The sequence below is a fragment of the Mastomys coucha genome, unplaced genomic scaffold (assembly GCF_008632895.1).
Source record: "Mastomys coucha isolate ucsf_1 unplaced genomic scaffold, UCSF_Mcou_1 pScaffold9, whole genome shotgun sequence".
In the NCBI taxonomy this organism is placed as follows: Eukaryota; Metazoa; Chordata; class Mammalia; order Rodentia; family Muridae; genus Mastomys; species Mastomys coucha.
In genome coordinates, this window is record NW_022196915.1 from 61,544,217 (window position 1) to 61,560,014 (window position 15,798).

The window sequence follows — 15,798 nt, forward strand, 5'->3', positions numbered from 1 at the left end:
AAAAAAACACAAAATGGTTGAGAAACATTTAAAGAAATGTTCAACAACCCAAGCCATCAGGGAAATGCAGCTTAAAAACTACTGTGAAACTTCATCTCACACCAGTCAGCATGGGGAAAAAAAAATGTCAGCTCATGTTGGTGGGAGTACAAACCTGCATCGCTGCTATAGAAATGAGCATTCTTCAGGAAGCTCAAATAGATCTACTGCAAGAGTGAGCTATGTACTATTACGCAAGCTACTCTTGGGCATACATTCCAAAAGATCTGCACCCTGTTACTGATATTTGATCATACATGTTCATTGATGCTCTATCCATAATAGTCCTGTATTGGAAAAAGCCTAGATGTCTACTAACTGATGATTGAATAAGGAAAATGCAGTACATTTACACAATGGAGTATTATTTGGCCGTTAAAAATGAAATTTTCAGGTAAATAGACAGTTATAAAAAAATTATGAGTTAGCCCTGACCCTAAAAGACAAATGTTGTGTGTTTTCTTTTGTATGTAAATATTAGTTTTTTATGCCTTTGATATGGATATTACAATCAAAATAACTTCAGAGGTTAATTAAGTACCTAGTAAGGGTCTAGTGGGGAGGAGAGGATACACCGTGGAAAGGAAAGTAGAATGCAGTATGGAGAGATACTGGAGAAACTAGAATAGGAGAATTAGATATGGAGGGCTGGAAAAGAAATGTAATGGAGGAAATATGGGAAGGGACAACTAGTACTAAAGGTCATTTGAAAAACTATATGGAAACATTACTGTATGAGCGTCTTAAAATGCATACATATAAAAAAGGACTCTGAACCTTATGCCACCACCTAAAGCTTTCAGTGCCAAGATTAGGTTACATCTTTTGAGTCATTGGCGAATGGAGTCTCATGAACGCCTCCCAAACATCATAGGCTATTGTCATGGGTATTGGTTGCTTGCCATAACTTAAAGGTAAGGCCATATTGTTTAAGACAATGCTTATTTATTTCACGGACCATGGAGAAGTCAAGCTGATGTCTAACTAGAAGATTTATACCTACTGACTAGTGTCCATGGCATAGAAGAAAAAAAAAGACAGTTCATGTTGGTGGGAGTGTAAACTTGTACAGCTCCTATGAAGCCACTATGGAAGGAACTCTGCAGACTAACAGAGGAGAAAGGTAATTGCCAATCCAGCTACAAACACTGTGGCCCGCAACAGTGGCCTGCCTGCAAGAGATTCTGGTGAAGACATTGGCCACAAATATCAGAATAATCAGCTGGGTTTGTTTGTTTGTTTGTTTGTTTGTTTGTTGCTGGCAAATGGCAAAAGCCTTTAATGTAAGAAATCTTTTATAGTAATGCACAGTGAGGCTAAAAATAGAATCTAACAACAATCATGTAGTGCAATTTCTTAGCATTTTCTCATGGCAGAAGCATGCCCACTTCTTCACTATTTTACAGTAAATATTTTCCCCATGCCCAGGTGCATGAGGTTAGCTTCCTTGACCCTTGCACGCACAGCTCTCAAGAGCCTTGAATTTCTTCCAAAAACATCTTGGGTCCATGGTGCGGTCATGCCCTCAGCTGCAGGGAGATTATCAGAAGGTGCCCCTCCTTGCCTTTCAGCAGAGGGGCCACCCCTAAATCTTCCCCTATGCTAAAGAACATTCCCACCACAAGATTCTGGCATAATAGTGGCACCAGTGTTACAGGAGTAATCAACCACTCTCTGCTTGGTATTAAGGTCCCACTTCATAAAATTGAACCCATACCTGACACTGACCAATAAGCTGAGCCTAGATTGGTTAGGAACCTAAAGAAAACCAGACACTACTACTCTGCTAAAAGAACACAGCAATAAAACGACTCCCTGATGATATTCTGCTGTACCCACAGACCAGTGCCTCACTCAGCCATCTGCAGAGAAACCTCTTCTTGCAGGAGATGGAAACTAACAGACAGACCTACCACCAGACAATGTGCAGAGTGGAAGACTTTGGAGCACTCAGCCCTAAATGGGATGTCTTCATCCATCCTTACCCTCATAACTCAGGGGTCTGTGCACAAGAGGAGGTGGAAAGATTGGAAGAACCAGAGATGCTGGATGACTCCAAGCACACAGCATCTTCCAGACACAGCAAGACTGATGAAGATAGGAACTCACGGAAACTGGCTGAATGCAAAAGGCCTGGATGGGTTCGAGCCAGACAAGCTCCCAGCCCTGAGATGGGGAAATGGACACAGGGTCTCACCCTGAACCAAGAAGCTATCTGCAATTGATACCTGCTGACAAAGAAAAATGAAGTTTCCTCCCAGAGAGTCTCACTGTGTATATTATCCACACTTAGAGTAGGCTCCATGCCTAGGAGTACTTGGCCAACACAAACTCAATGTATTTTTGTGGACTTTTTTTTTTGTCTCATTTTGCTTTGTTTGGGAATTTTTTGTCTTATTGATCTTTTGTTTGTATGTTGTGGTTTCTATTTTAGTGGGGTGTGTGTGTGTGTGTGTGTGTGTGTGTGTGTGTGTGTGTGCTTTGTTTTTTAAAGAGAGAGAAAGAGATAAGAACTCAAAGTTAGGTGGTTAGAGAGTTAGAGAGGTTTGGAAGGAATTGGGGGAGGGGAGATCATGATCAAAATATATTACATGAAAAATATGCTTTCAATAAGTAAGACGGTTGCTTAATTTCTACATACCAGTGAAATGCCAACTTTTTTCATTGTGTTATAGCCAAAATAGTCTTTTATTTTTCAATGTTTTAGCTTTATTCTTCACAAGACTGTTTCATTATGTAGACTAGTCTGCCCTCAAAGTAATGATCCTCCTGCCTCAGCCTGCCTGTGTTGGAGTCATTATGTTTGGCTTCAGTCTTTTGAAATTACTGTGACTAGTTTTTGGGGCCTGATGTATTGTTTATTTTTGAAAAGTGTCTCTGGACGAATTGAGAACTATGTATTCTGCTACTGTTCTGGTTTGTTTCATAGGTGTCTAACTGGTGTTCAGTCTTCATTCCTCTGCTTACCTTCTCGGAATTATTGAAAGTGGAGTATTAAACTGTCCAATAATAACTGCTTTGTTTGTTTCTATTTTTCTCCCTGTACTAAGGGATCTGTTGTTAAGTAGATACATTTATAATGAAATTTAGCCTTTAGTAGATTGAAAATCTCTTTGTCTCTAGTATTAAAGTTGTCTACTTTGTTGTCTGTATCACTGCAGACACTGTTTTTCTCCTGGGTATTCTTTGCTGGCATGTCTTTTCTGGTGTTTTAGCTTTCTGTTCATCGCTGTCAGGTCTCAATTTTTTTTTTTTTTACATTGGTGTAAATTGTACAAAGCAATGGGCTTCGTTATATTTAGATTCGTGCACATGATGGACTCCGATTGTGGCCACACCCTCTGTTCCTCTCTTTTGTCCCCTCTCACTACTTAATTTCTTCTCAATTAACCCTCCTGTTCCCACGTCTTCTTAAAATGTCGCCATGTTTCACTTGTAGCTAGACAGCACAGGTCTGCATTTTAACAGACCATTCTCACACCACAGTCACACCCTTGGATTTGTGTACTCTGTTCCTAGTGCATAGACACATTTTTTTGTTGTTGTTATTTGGTTGGTTGGTTGGTTGGTTGGTTTGGTTTGTACTTTTTTGGCAAACGCTTCATATCTGTGTTTGCTCAGGAGAACAGATAAATGTGAGTAGCCAAGGTCCTTGTATTTCTTAGAAATCCTTGTTAATAGCCGGGCGGTGGTGGCGCACGCCTTTAACCCCAGCACTTGGGAGGCAGAGGCAGGCGGATTTCTGAGTTCAAGGCCAGCCTGGTCTACAGAGTGAGTTCCAGGACAGCCAAGGCTACACAGAGAAACCCTGTCTCAAAAAAACCAAAAAAAAAAAAAAAAAAAAAAAATCTAAAAGAAATCCTTGTTAATAATAGGGCTTTCCTACATTAATAAACCCCGTGTTGTGTATTACAGGTAAAAATAGATTTCTCTGGTGAAAGTAAGACACGATAGAGCACCTGTTCTGTCCACAAGAATGCATCATCATAGTTCTCGTCAGCAGAGAAGGCCATGCACACTGGTCCGCACGTTCTCATTCTTGTTGAGTGCTCACTAGCAGTTTTGAAATATAGTATCTTTATATTATAAATTTCAGACACGGATAAAATGTATTTTAACCATATCCACTTCCACTCCCCCTTCTGACTCCAGAGCCATTCCCCCAACATCACATTCTCTTGTTTTAAATAGCCTAATATTACTCCGATTTGCACTGCCAATATGGTCATGGTCACAAGGTCATCCACTGGAGTGGATGCCATACACTTACAGAAAACATACTTGCCCCTCCCTTGGGAGTCATCAGCAACCCATAGCACCTCAGATAGGAGTGGGAATTTATGTGTCCCTTCCCAACCCACACTAGAATGTGGACTGCCTTAATCATGTGTGGGTCTTGTGTGGGCAGCCACAGCTGGTAAGCAGTCACAAGTGAAATGATCCTGTCACATGCAGACAAAACTATCCCAGTCCTCCCAGACTAACTTGTTTGTTTTTTTTTTTTTTAAATTTAAATTTCTGTTTAGCACATGGGTAAGTTAATTTTAAAGGTTACTAAAAGTCAGAAGAATGAATTATATTTTACACTTTGAGACCTTGGTGTAGTACTGCGTTTGGGGCTAATGTCATTGAATTTTTTTTTTAAAAAGTGCTACACTTTTTTCACTTCTAATAAGTAAGGCCTGTTTAGATCCAGTTCAACATGTATTTGTTTTATAATATCTTCAGGATAGCTTAAGATATCTACTTTTATTTGCAATAGTAAGTTAGTAATATAGACAATAAGAAAATAGACTCACTTCTATAGGAAATTGGTTGAGGTCGTTAAATGATAGATTGAGGTATACCAATTGATAAGCCACAGACGATAAGTCTGGACACTGCATTAGAAAGAACCCCTGTAGGAATAACAAAAAATAAGCTATTAATTATTAACAGTAAATTCTCTCTATGTCGTCCAATGTTTAATTTTCTAATAATAATACTACAACCTCACCAACAGTGTGTACTGTCTAAAACCTTTCTGATCTATTACGAGAAAAATCACAACTCAGTGTAGTTTTAATTTGTATTGTTCTTTGCATGTATGTGTGATGGATGGGTGTGTGAGTGTGTGAGTATAGGCATGTGCTCATACACGTGACAGGATACACGTGACAGGATACACGTGACAGGATACACGTGACAGGCAAAGGTCCTTAGACTTGATGGTAATTGCTTTATCCACTAAGCCATCTTCTCAGACTGCATTATTTTCATTTTAAGAGATGATGCCCATGTCTTCATTAAATGTATTTAGTAGATGCCTTCCCTGGTTTCTTTTTCTAATGCACAGAAACACAGTCTATGATTCTCTATGTTGAACTTACTAATTTTGCTTAATTTATTTATTAGCTCTAGGACTTTTGTCAGTGATGATCATAATTCTAAATAAAAGCCACAATCCCAAACACTGAAATCTCAGAAGGACATGTGACAATCCTAAAATATTAACTTGTTGATATCCTTGAAGTCCTCAAGACTATTTCCCATTGGAAGAAAAAGAAAAAGCCACATAACAGAAAGCTGAGTTCTCAGTGGGGGCTAGGGACTGATGCACCTATGCGGATGCTCTACCTGCTGCTAACTCACTCTATCCTTCACCACTTCTGCCTTTTTACACACAGTACTGCTGAGAATAGGAAGAACTTGATAAGCATCCTGAAACCAGGTACTTTACTGATGGCATGTCCCTCCCAGGTCACAGAATGCATTACACAGTCACCTGGGACTTTTTCTGAGTAGGGACATGACTGCTGAGGTGATAAAATTGATTCATTTACTAACATGAAAAAAAGTACATATTGCACTCTGGCTAATAGGTGACACCTTAGGACTCATTCATATTCGCTCTCCTTCTCTTCCCCTCTCCCCCTTTTCTTTCTTTTTAAGACAAAACCAAAACCAAAACCAAACCAAAACAAAACCAAATGTATGGATTTTCGATGCCAACGAGTTCTAAAAACTGGGGGTGTAGCTTGCTTGGGTAGAGTGCTTGCCCAGCAAGCATGGAGCCCTGGATTCCATTCCTAGCACGTAAGTGGAGCATGGTGGAACATACGTCTAACTCTGGCACTCAGCAGTTGGAGACATGAGGACCGAAAGCCATCCTCAGCTGTACTGCCAGTATAGGAGACCTTGTCTCAAACAAGCAAACAAAAGAGACAAGTAGTGCTGGGCTCAAATACAACTGTGCTTACTTACCGTGGGGTCTTATGCAAGTTGCTTTCCTGCAAGTCATGTTTGCATCTACAAAATGGATATGAAGTTGCCTACTCTCCAGACTGTACTATGTTGTAGAAGGAGTACGGTGTGTTTAATAAATGACAACTGGTGCTACTGTGATTCATCTGCTGGGCAGTTCCAGCTTCCAGTGCAGACCAGCCTCACATTAGAGTTGACACAAGGTCTAAAGTTTCTAGTAATTTAGAAACATGAACCATTTCAATCCTGCTTCTCAGAGTTAAATGATGAAAAAAATAAAAACAGTCTGATTTCTCTGGATGGCAGCAACCTTTTAAACTTTATTGGTGAACTGAAGACAAGCTTGGGTAAGTTAAGCTTGGATGTGTGATTTCCATGTGTTCCTGGGAAGTGCCTGCGGTAATCGTAAAAGCTCCTTCAATGGAATGGAAACTCACCTATATTGAGAAACTAAAAAGGTGAAAATAACTGATAGCACCAATGGGCATTATGATTAAGGAGGTCTAACATACCTTAAGATTCAGTGCATTTCTTCCATATATTTGGCAATTTATTATGGCCAGGGTGGTCATCGCCAGTATTGTGTCAGAGCGTGTTGTTGCAACAGTTTTAAAGCCTTCCCCTCGTAAGACATGGGCACTTGGGTCTATTGTTCTTGCAGTTTTCTGAACAGCTAAAAAAAAAAAAAAAAATCAAAACCATAGGGTAGCCGGGCAGTGGTGGCACACACCTTTAATCCCGGCACTCAGGAGGCAGAGGCAGGAGGATTTCTGAGTTCGAGGCCACCCTGGTCTACAGAGTGAGTCAGTTCCAGGACAGCCAGGAATACACAGAGTAACCCTGTCTCAAAAAAAAAAAAAAAAAAAAAAAAAACCAAAACAAAACCATAGGGTATTATGACTTCCATGGCTAAGCGACATGGATGCTCTCACAAGAAGGGGTTACCAAAGAGATTAGCAATTCAGATAGTCTGGAACCAACTCCCCAGATCCTGCATTCACCCGGTCTGATTGGTCTGTGTGCCACACCAGCTGTCTTGCTTGTTACAAAACTATCTTTACAAAATAAAACTGTATGCTCACTGATAGATTCTACCTAGAAACTCAGACTATATCTCTGCCTTTGGAAGCCACACGTAAAGATAATTTTAAAATCCTCCTCTATAAATTAAATAAGCAACTTTTGGGTTGACAAAATAATGGGCATTGTAAAAGCACAGCTCTGACGTCACTTCCCCAGGAACATCTTCACTTCCTTCCTGAGATCCTCTTGATCTACCACTCCAAAGCCCTGTATGGGTGAATCCTTCCCTCGGTGTAGAGATTCCATACAGAGAAGGAAAGAAAACAAAAAAGCACCTAGCAGTTAGCCAAGCAGAGGCCATTGACACTTAAATGAACTTTATCACGTCCCCTGTGCATACGAGCTTGCATCAGACAAGGTCTATGCAAGAATATACCAAACTGCAATTAAAAAAACATTTTGAAATTCTATGAAATATATTTTAAACTTGCAAATATTTTTTGCTGTATTGTAGAAAGATCTTGCTTTTGAGGCCATGTAGACCAAGCTGGCTTTGAACCCATAGAGATCTGTTTGTCTTGGTCTCCCAAGTACTGGAATTAAAGGTATGTGCCCTCTGTCAGAAACACATTATACAGTGTCTATAATTGCTTCGGGAAGGATAAATGAAGCCTCCAAAAGAACCACAAGAAAAAGGAGTCAGTTTTCAATTTCCGAAGCAGAGTGGACTCACCACACATCTATTACAGTAAAATGTAATCACCAAGTTTAGAAATGTGTACAGTGCAAAGTAGTGAATTCTGGTCATCGGATGAGGGATACAGTGAGGACGAGGACGCAGGAGGGAGAGTTAAGACACAGACTGCAGCTTGCTCCCTGCTTACCCCCCTGCCAACCCAAAAGCTTCTCTAGGATTGGGGACTGGGCCCATCTGAATGTAGTCACACCTGCATTGGTTACTATCCAATACCTTCAGGTGCTGTTTTATGCGCATTTTGGTAGATTTAACTGTTGGTTACTAGATACTGGGACAGGACCAGAACTCTTTATTAAAAATCTGTCAGATAACTCTAATACTGTGTCTGCTACTTTTCATTCATTTTGCTTTCATGGGCTTGATAATGATAAATTATTCTCCACATACTATGCCCATCAGATTGTAGGTAGGCATACAAGTGCAATCTAAAACTGAGTTCACTTTTCAGCCAGTGTATGGACCTCACTATGTAGCCCAGGCTGGTCTTGAACTTTCAGTCTCCCTGCCTCCTGTCTGCTACTATCTCTGGCACTAGAACAATGTCAATTTTCCCTAAAGATGGTTCTCATTTGTTTCTGTGAGATAGCTAAGGTCCAGGCACTTAGAATGGGGCCTGGCCTGTGGGAGAGAGTTGCCACTTAAAAGTGCACGTCTGTTGTCCCTGTCTAGATTAAGAACAGCTTTTATATTCTCAACATCAGTACAACATCTGGCCCACTGTCAGTACGTAAGAATAAATGGCTTAAGGAACTGGGGAGATGTGTGCCCTAACACTTACGCAAACCAAATAACAAATCCTTGGTCAGAGAGAGAATAATCTTATAATTTCTCCAAGGATGGTAAAAACCCAGCACTTACCCTCAGGTGGTTTGTGCACGTCTGTCTTCCCACTCACTGCCACAGCATTTTCTAGATAAAAATTAAAAAAAAAAAAAAAAAGAGGACAACTTTTAGGTACTTTTGAGGGTGATTTCATTAGAAGTATTATTATTATTATTATTATTATTATTATTATTATTATTAATGGGCTGGGGTGCACGTGTCAGCACTTCCTGTCCCTTCAGGAATCCTCTAGACCACCCCCTAAATAGCTGTTTATCCTCACTTGAAGACCTGAAGCCCTATGTAAGGCACTACCAGGCACCTTCTCATTGATTTCTTTCTAGGTTTTTGTGAACTTTCTGATCAACTTTCATCAATCCTATCTGGATACAGTAGCCAGGCTGTCACCCACACCTCTCTCTATAAGGTCAGGATGACTGTTGGTACTCCCAGGCTCAGGTACTAAATGTTAATTTAAATGTTCTTTTTTTTTTTCTTTTTTCTTTTTCTACCTTGAAAACTATCCACCTCCTTGTATTTTCCCCTCTCCTCTGTTCTTAATGACGCCACTCCTGAAGACCACGTTTCAATTTTACTTACCTATCACAGCCTGTCTTGGAGGTTTTCTTGGCAAAACAGGCGTTGGCAGAGAACGGGCTGGTGGGAGTGAACCGGTGTTCAGTACCACTTTACTTAGGGCTGCCGTAGGGTGTGGTCGCTCAGACCACTTTGGTTCTGGTACTGAGGACGAAAGGCTAGATACAGGGCTGAGCGCTGTTTCCTTGACATCTCTGAGACGAAGAAGCTGTTGACCATAGTCCAAAATCTTTGGTGCAGGGCGAAACTGGGGACCTGATGGCTTAAACCTAGAAGTTATGAACCTAGAGTAAGAAGCAGGTAAAGGTTTGGAAAACTCCTTGGAAAGAACTAAAGTGTTGCCAAATGGCTTTTTAGTGAGACCCTCGTCTTCTTTGCCTTCCTTTTTCAAGGACTTTCTGACTCTTTTCATTTGCTGTTGCATATTCTTAAAAACTCGGGAAGACGCCAACGGACATCTTGGAATGAGCATGGAACCAGCAGCACTCTTTGGGACCTTCCAATGAAGGCGGAGGACACGGCGTGGCTTTTGGAAAATGGTAACCACTCTTTCCTGTGTCGTAAGGTTGTAATCAAGGAAGATGGTTTGAGTGCTGGCAGGTCTTTGTGACTGAGAAACACTTTGATCGATTTTCACTAAAGCACTTTCATCACCATCATGATTGAGCTGTTCACGGGTCTCCTCCTCCACTTCTCTAGTTTTAACTAAACAGGAGAAAGGGGAAGAGGGCAAAATTAGCATACATTTATTAAGCTCTCCAAACAAAGCTGCTAAAGGCTGGTTTTTTTTTTTTTTTTTTTGGTTTTTTGAGACAGGGTTTCTCTGTATAGCCCTGGCTGTCCTGGAATTCACTCTGTAGACCAGGCTGGCCTCAAACTCAGAAATCCACCTGCCTCTGCCTCCCAAGTGCTGGGATTAAAGGCGTGTGCCACCACTGCCCGGCCAAAGGCTGGTTTTTGTTTTTCATTTCTCACTCACCTTCTAAGAAACAGGCCTGCTTAGCTGTGGGGACTTCTGTCAAGCTGATAGGAATATACTTTGAGCAAACAATTGAGAAGCTAACCGACTTACAAAGGATGGAGCAACTCTTCAAAGAACAAAAGCCGTGGGGAAAGGTCCAAGACTCAAAGAAGAGATTTGGGACAGTTGCCACTTTATAAAACTCTGGTAATATAGATGGTAAAAGTGACTTTTGATGAAATAGCTCTTTCATCATCAGCTTTCCCTACTTGATTTTTTTTTAAATTTAGTAAAGAGCAACATTTCTTTTTCATGCCAAATGAAAATACAAAAGCAGTCTTTCAGACGTAGGGATACGCTGATATTGACTAGAAGATGCTGCGTGTTTATTTCTTTGCTAAGAACTCTTTTCTCACTTAGGTCCAGAAATCTATGGAGCCTGCATTCTTGGGTACCTCACTCCATCAGGTGTGCCTCTCCTTACCTATGGGACAGAATGTCAAGTGTCATCTTTCTGTTGCCTTAACTTCAATAAATGGTGATGAACATTCCATTCCAGAGAGGAGGGATGGATTCAGTATGGCTGACCTTCAGTGGGAAGGCACATAAGTACTCTACCCGGTATCTCAACTTCCCCTTCTCTACATGAGAACAGGGCTGCGCTGAGACAGAGGGATTGTGGATAGTACCATTGCCATACCATACGTTAGCCTTGTTCCCAGACTCTCCCTTCTCCCTTTGGTGGCTGGAGAGGGGCTATTGGTTTCCCATTTCAAACCAATTGAGGGGACTTGCAGAGCACCATGTATGGAGGACTGCTAGGGGTGTCTACTGAAGTGGAAGCTGGCATCTCCTTACCACCTAAGCAAAGTGTACCAGCATCCTTAACCTCACCGTTTCACCATGACCTTAGTTTTTTGTTTTTTGTTTTTTTTTTTAAGGTATTCTATTCCTATTTTTCCAGTATTATCCTCTGCTCTCAGAAAGCACATGGTCTCCTCTTTTATCCCACTTTAAGTCAAGACTTGGTTCAAACCTTGCTCCTACCCTGACAGCCTGTCATAGCTAACTACACCAGTCTGTACTGTTGCATGGACACATACATATCCAAATGTGTCCAATGCTGCTTTCTCCTGTTGCTTCTGGTCTTTATTTTGTGTGAAGCTCATTATTAGTAGCCAATTGAAAGGTGATGTAAAAGAGAAACAAAGTCATTAAATTCTGTATGGTGAACAGTATGTTCCAATTTTTGGCTATGTGAAGGTTCTGGTTCTGTGTTTTAATGTTTATTTTATAAATTAGACTTGAGCCACTATATGTGTTCATTCATTGAGCAAATATCTCAAATACCCACTATGAACACAGTACTCTGAATTGATGTTAGTCAAGGTCATAGACTCTCCAAGATGGCAAAAGCAAACATCCTTTGTCGTGCCAACGTTTAGAAATTCTGCACTGGACTATGGAGTTAGACCAAAAGACAAATAGTAAAACTCCAACACAGAACTTGGTAAGGAGCTGTCAGTCTGCATGGCCATGGGGGCTATGTACAGAACAGCTTATAAATATACAAACGCAGGACATCACAGAAACACAGAAAGCATGACGGAGAAATGGCACAACAACGGCTGTGTAGGATTTGGAGGTAATGAATACATTGCTTTTTTTTTTTTTTTTTTTTTTACATCTTTGATAGTCATACATGAAAGGATAACTTTTACATTATAAAGTTTACAATATAAATGTTGGCATCAAATAATACAACCAGTAAAGCCAAGTGGTAGAAGGAATTCAGAAAGGAAAGACATTGCTCTTATAAATATAGTAGTTAGTTGAGAAATAGGAAGAAATACAGGAATAATGGGATTATATAAAGTCACATTATAAAAGTAGCTCATCTTCAAAAAAATTTAAAATGTTTATGAGTGTTTTTGCCTACATGACATGCATGCCTAGTGCCTGCACAGACCAGAAGAGAGCACTGAATCCCCTGGAACTGTGAGGTACCAAGTGGCTGCTGAGAATTGAACCCTGGTCCTCTAGGAAGAGCAGCCAGTGCTTAACCACTGAACCATCTCTCTGGCCCCTATCCCACCTGACAGAAACTAATGAAAGATGATGAGCAAGATATGGTTTTGTTGACTATTTTATCACCAGTTCCTACACTGTGCTTCATAAAAAGTCAATCTTTATTGTTTGTGAAGACTTAACAAATGCTCAATTACCCTACACTGAACTCCTTGGGAAAAATAAAAGGTCAGGTTCCTTTAAGACTGTGTTCTCAACATTTTCATCAACCAATCAACATATAATCTTGTGGTTATATGCTCTGCATTTAAGGACATATTATTTGAATATGTAGATATGATTAAATAAACTTTCTTAATATATAGAATCTATCCTTGATTTGTTAACACAGACCTGGCACACTGCACACGTCAAGGAAGTTCATCTGACGTGATGTTCTCGTCAAAGCTTTCTTTGGCTTAGACTGAGCGTTAGCACTATACTTATGGGTATCATAAGCCAAACAGATAAAAAAGGGGGGGGGCACAAAAAAATTTTTAAAAACCATGGAATTAAGGAGACCAGGAAAGGAACACGTGTTTGTATTAGAGGAGCTGAAACAGGAAGGCAGAGGGAACCCTGTACTATCCAGGTGAGGACTGGGTCCATATGTGTTGGGGAACTTGTATTTTCGTTTATCTAAACACGCATTTCCATGAACAGAAGAACTATTGATGTGAGGATTTCAAATTGTTTTAGTAGTAAGTAAACTCACATTTGACAAGTCCACGAAGGAGGACCAATCAACGAGCAATCCTACAGAACTGACTCTTGGTTGTTGTCACCTTATGATAAACATTTCTCCTTATGGCCATTAGTAACTGTCTTTACTGAGATTGTAAATTAAATAAAGCAAGTGATTTCTATGAAAAAAAACCCACACCAAGGTTAATACACAGATCTGTACATACCTGTATGATCTATACGAACTTTCTTCTTTAATAAAGGTAATTTAGGGAGCTTTGGAGGTAAGGGTCTTCGAAGAAGTAGTGGGTGATGCTGGGTTTTGAGTGAGTGACAAATGCTCTTTTTCATAGCTGCTGGTTAAGTGAGAATGGAACTTACTGAGAACGAATTGTTACTGAAAAGAAGTGGTTATCAATTAGAAAATATCTTTACAGAAACCATTCTGTACTGCCACTATACTGAGTTCAAGCAGGCTAGCTTTGTAAGGAGAAAAAAACCAAAAAAGTAAAATAATAATAAGAAGAAGAATAAGAAGAAGAATAAACATTTAAAACTTATTTTTGAAGCATTTTTTAAATGACCTATTTTTAATATAGGTGTAAGCATGAGGCTTAAGAGAGACAGAGAGGCACTCAGAAAGTTTAACATTTTCTTTTGGGACTGGATTATTGAAACTCTGGTCTCATGCAAGGCCATATCACTGAGCCAAATCCCCCTACTTTCCAACTTGCTTCAAATTAGAAGTTGGGGAATACACTTGTAAGCTCAACACTTGAAAACCTGAGACAGGAGGATCAGGCTGGGCTACACGGGGAGGTGGTTTCTTTTAAAATTTTAGATTAATAATTAATATAGATAAAAAACATATTCTATTATTAATCAAGACCTTGCTAACATTTCCCGTGTGAGTACGAAATTCAACCAGCCAACGCTATTTTCGGTCAGTACCCCCCCTCCCCGCAATATATAGGCATGACATTTCATTCACTACCTCCCAAATATTATCAGTATAGATTTAGAAGGGATTTTGGTTTAAAAAAAAAAAAAAGACGTAAAGGCCTCTGAAATCCCACAGTATCTAATGATACAAAAACAGTTTTCTTGTATGGCGATGGCTTGTTTTAACTCTCAGCTGACTTAATTTGTTCATAATTATGCAACTCCAAAATAAAGACAGGCTTTAATACAATGAGATGTTCCAGGATGGCGGGGAATCCCAGAGAATAAGGAAATAAGGATACCAGATGTCCTCCCTCTCCACCCCCCCCCCCAAAATGAATCTTTGTTTTTAGGGCAACCTCAAAAGTGCCTGGCACCGTGCTGCTCCGCGGGACTCCTGGCAGAGAACCCTGGGGCTGTGCAGAGGAGCGGTTTACCCGCGAAAGATAACTGCAGGCCTGGCGCTCGCTCAGGATTTGTCGGCTGGCAGCGCGTGCCCGCCCGCCACAACAAGTTTCCTTCTCTAGTTGGTGGGGAGACCTCACCCCTTCCCTATCCCCAAGTGTTGGGTTCCTATGGACCCTGCCTTCAAGCACACAGACCAGATTTCCCACGTCCATGTCCTTTGTTCCTGAGTCCTGGCTGCCAGTAACTGTCTAGTGAGGTCTCCAGTGAATCTAATCCCATGTTTCTGCTGGATGCAGCTCCATTAGCAGCATCCCCAAGCCCTACTACAGCCGAATGTTACGCTCATAGTGAGGACCACCAACTAGGTTGCCCCCCACAACCCCTCCCCCCGCAACTCCCCCACCAAGCCGGATGGGAAGCGCAGGCGCACGAGGGTGGGGCGCTCCAGGAACCAGGGGCGGGGCTCGACGCCCCGCCCACTCGATCCACCCACTGATTTCGCCGCCCTAGGCCAGTCCCCCCTAATTCTGCTGTGGGCTGCGCAGGATGCCCGGAGGCTGAAGTGGTGGAGCTGGGAGGAGTGGCTCTCCACGTGCAGCTGTACGGAAGGCTGTGGTGACAATCGTTATTACTATTCTTACTCTTAAAACAGTGGCCACTATTCTTTACTTACTTTTCTCCAAGACTTGCCACGGGTGTCTGGAGTCTGGGTTGGCATTTTCTCATGTGGCTACACTTTTGGGCAGCTGGCCACCTTTACTCATTTTGCAGTAAAACCCTTGTCTCCAAGTCGCACATTCTGTTTTCCTTCTTGTCTCTCGGGTGCAACCTGTTTTGTCTTTCTGAGCCTTTTAAAGTTCTCGGTGGAAGTGGAACTGTGTGGGAACTGTGAGAGCCTGTAGGCAGTGGTTCCAAAGCGCGTTAAAAGGACACCCAGGTCTCCCTGTCACGGTGCTTGGCTGCCATAACCGGTGTTGGTTGCTGTCTCCATGTTCAGTGGTAGATAATACCGCGCGTGTTTGCCTGTATGTGCTTGCTTCTCTGGAGATTTGAGAACGAAAACTGGAAAGAACCTATGACAGAGACGGGGAAATCCAACTGAGAACTCAAGTAAGGGGCACCTCCTTTCAGGCATCTCCCTTATATGTTTCTCTTCTTAAGAAAGGGTGTGGGAATTTCAATAGCACCTTGGGGAACCAGAGACTTCCAGATTCGTTTACTAACCAAGTCTTCCTTTTTCTCCTAAGAGCAAGCA

The 15,798-nt window shown here is 41.2% G+C and overlaps 2 protein-coding genes across 7 annotated transcripts in view; one reads left to right on the forward strand and one right to left on the reverse strand.

The window, feature by feature from the left end:
- The window catches only part of Lrrc63 (leucine rich repeat containing 63), a 42,901-nt gene extending 27,925 nt beyond the window's left edge, over positions 1-14,976 (reverse strand). Inside the window, exons 1-6 of one of the 6 annotated variants that reach the window (XM_031363045.1) lie at positions 14,738-14,976; positions 13,421-13,546; positions 9,485-10,186; positions 8,921-8,971; positions 6,795-6,955; positions 4,839-4,937 (exon numbers count right to left, since the gene is read on the reverse strand). In XM_031363045.1, coding sequence (XP_031218905.1) covers positions 4,839-4,937; positions 6,795-6,955; positions 8,921-8,971; positions 9,485-10,186; positions 13,421-13,546; positions 14,738-14,822 — 1,224 coding nt within the window. In that variant the 5' untranslated portion in view covers positions 14,823-14,976. The other 5 variants (XM_031363044.1, XM_031363048.1, XM_031363047.1 and 2 more) reach the window with 5 other exon arrangements.
- A 148-nt stretch (positions 14,977-15,124) lies between these two features.
- Positions 15,125-15,798, forward strand: part of Lcp1 (lymphocyte cytosolic protein 1) — a 99,973-nt gene continuing 99,299 nt past the window's right edge. The window contains exon 1 of the mRNA XM_031363050.1: positions 15,125-15,143. The gene's annotated coding sequence lies outside the window, so the exon portion shown is untranslated. The remainder of the gene's footprint in view (positions 15,144-15,798) is intronic.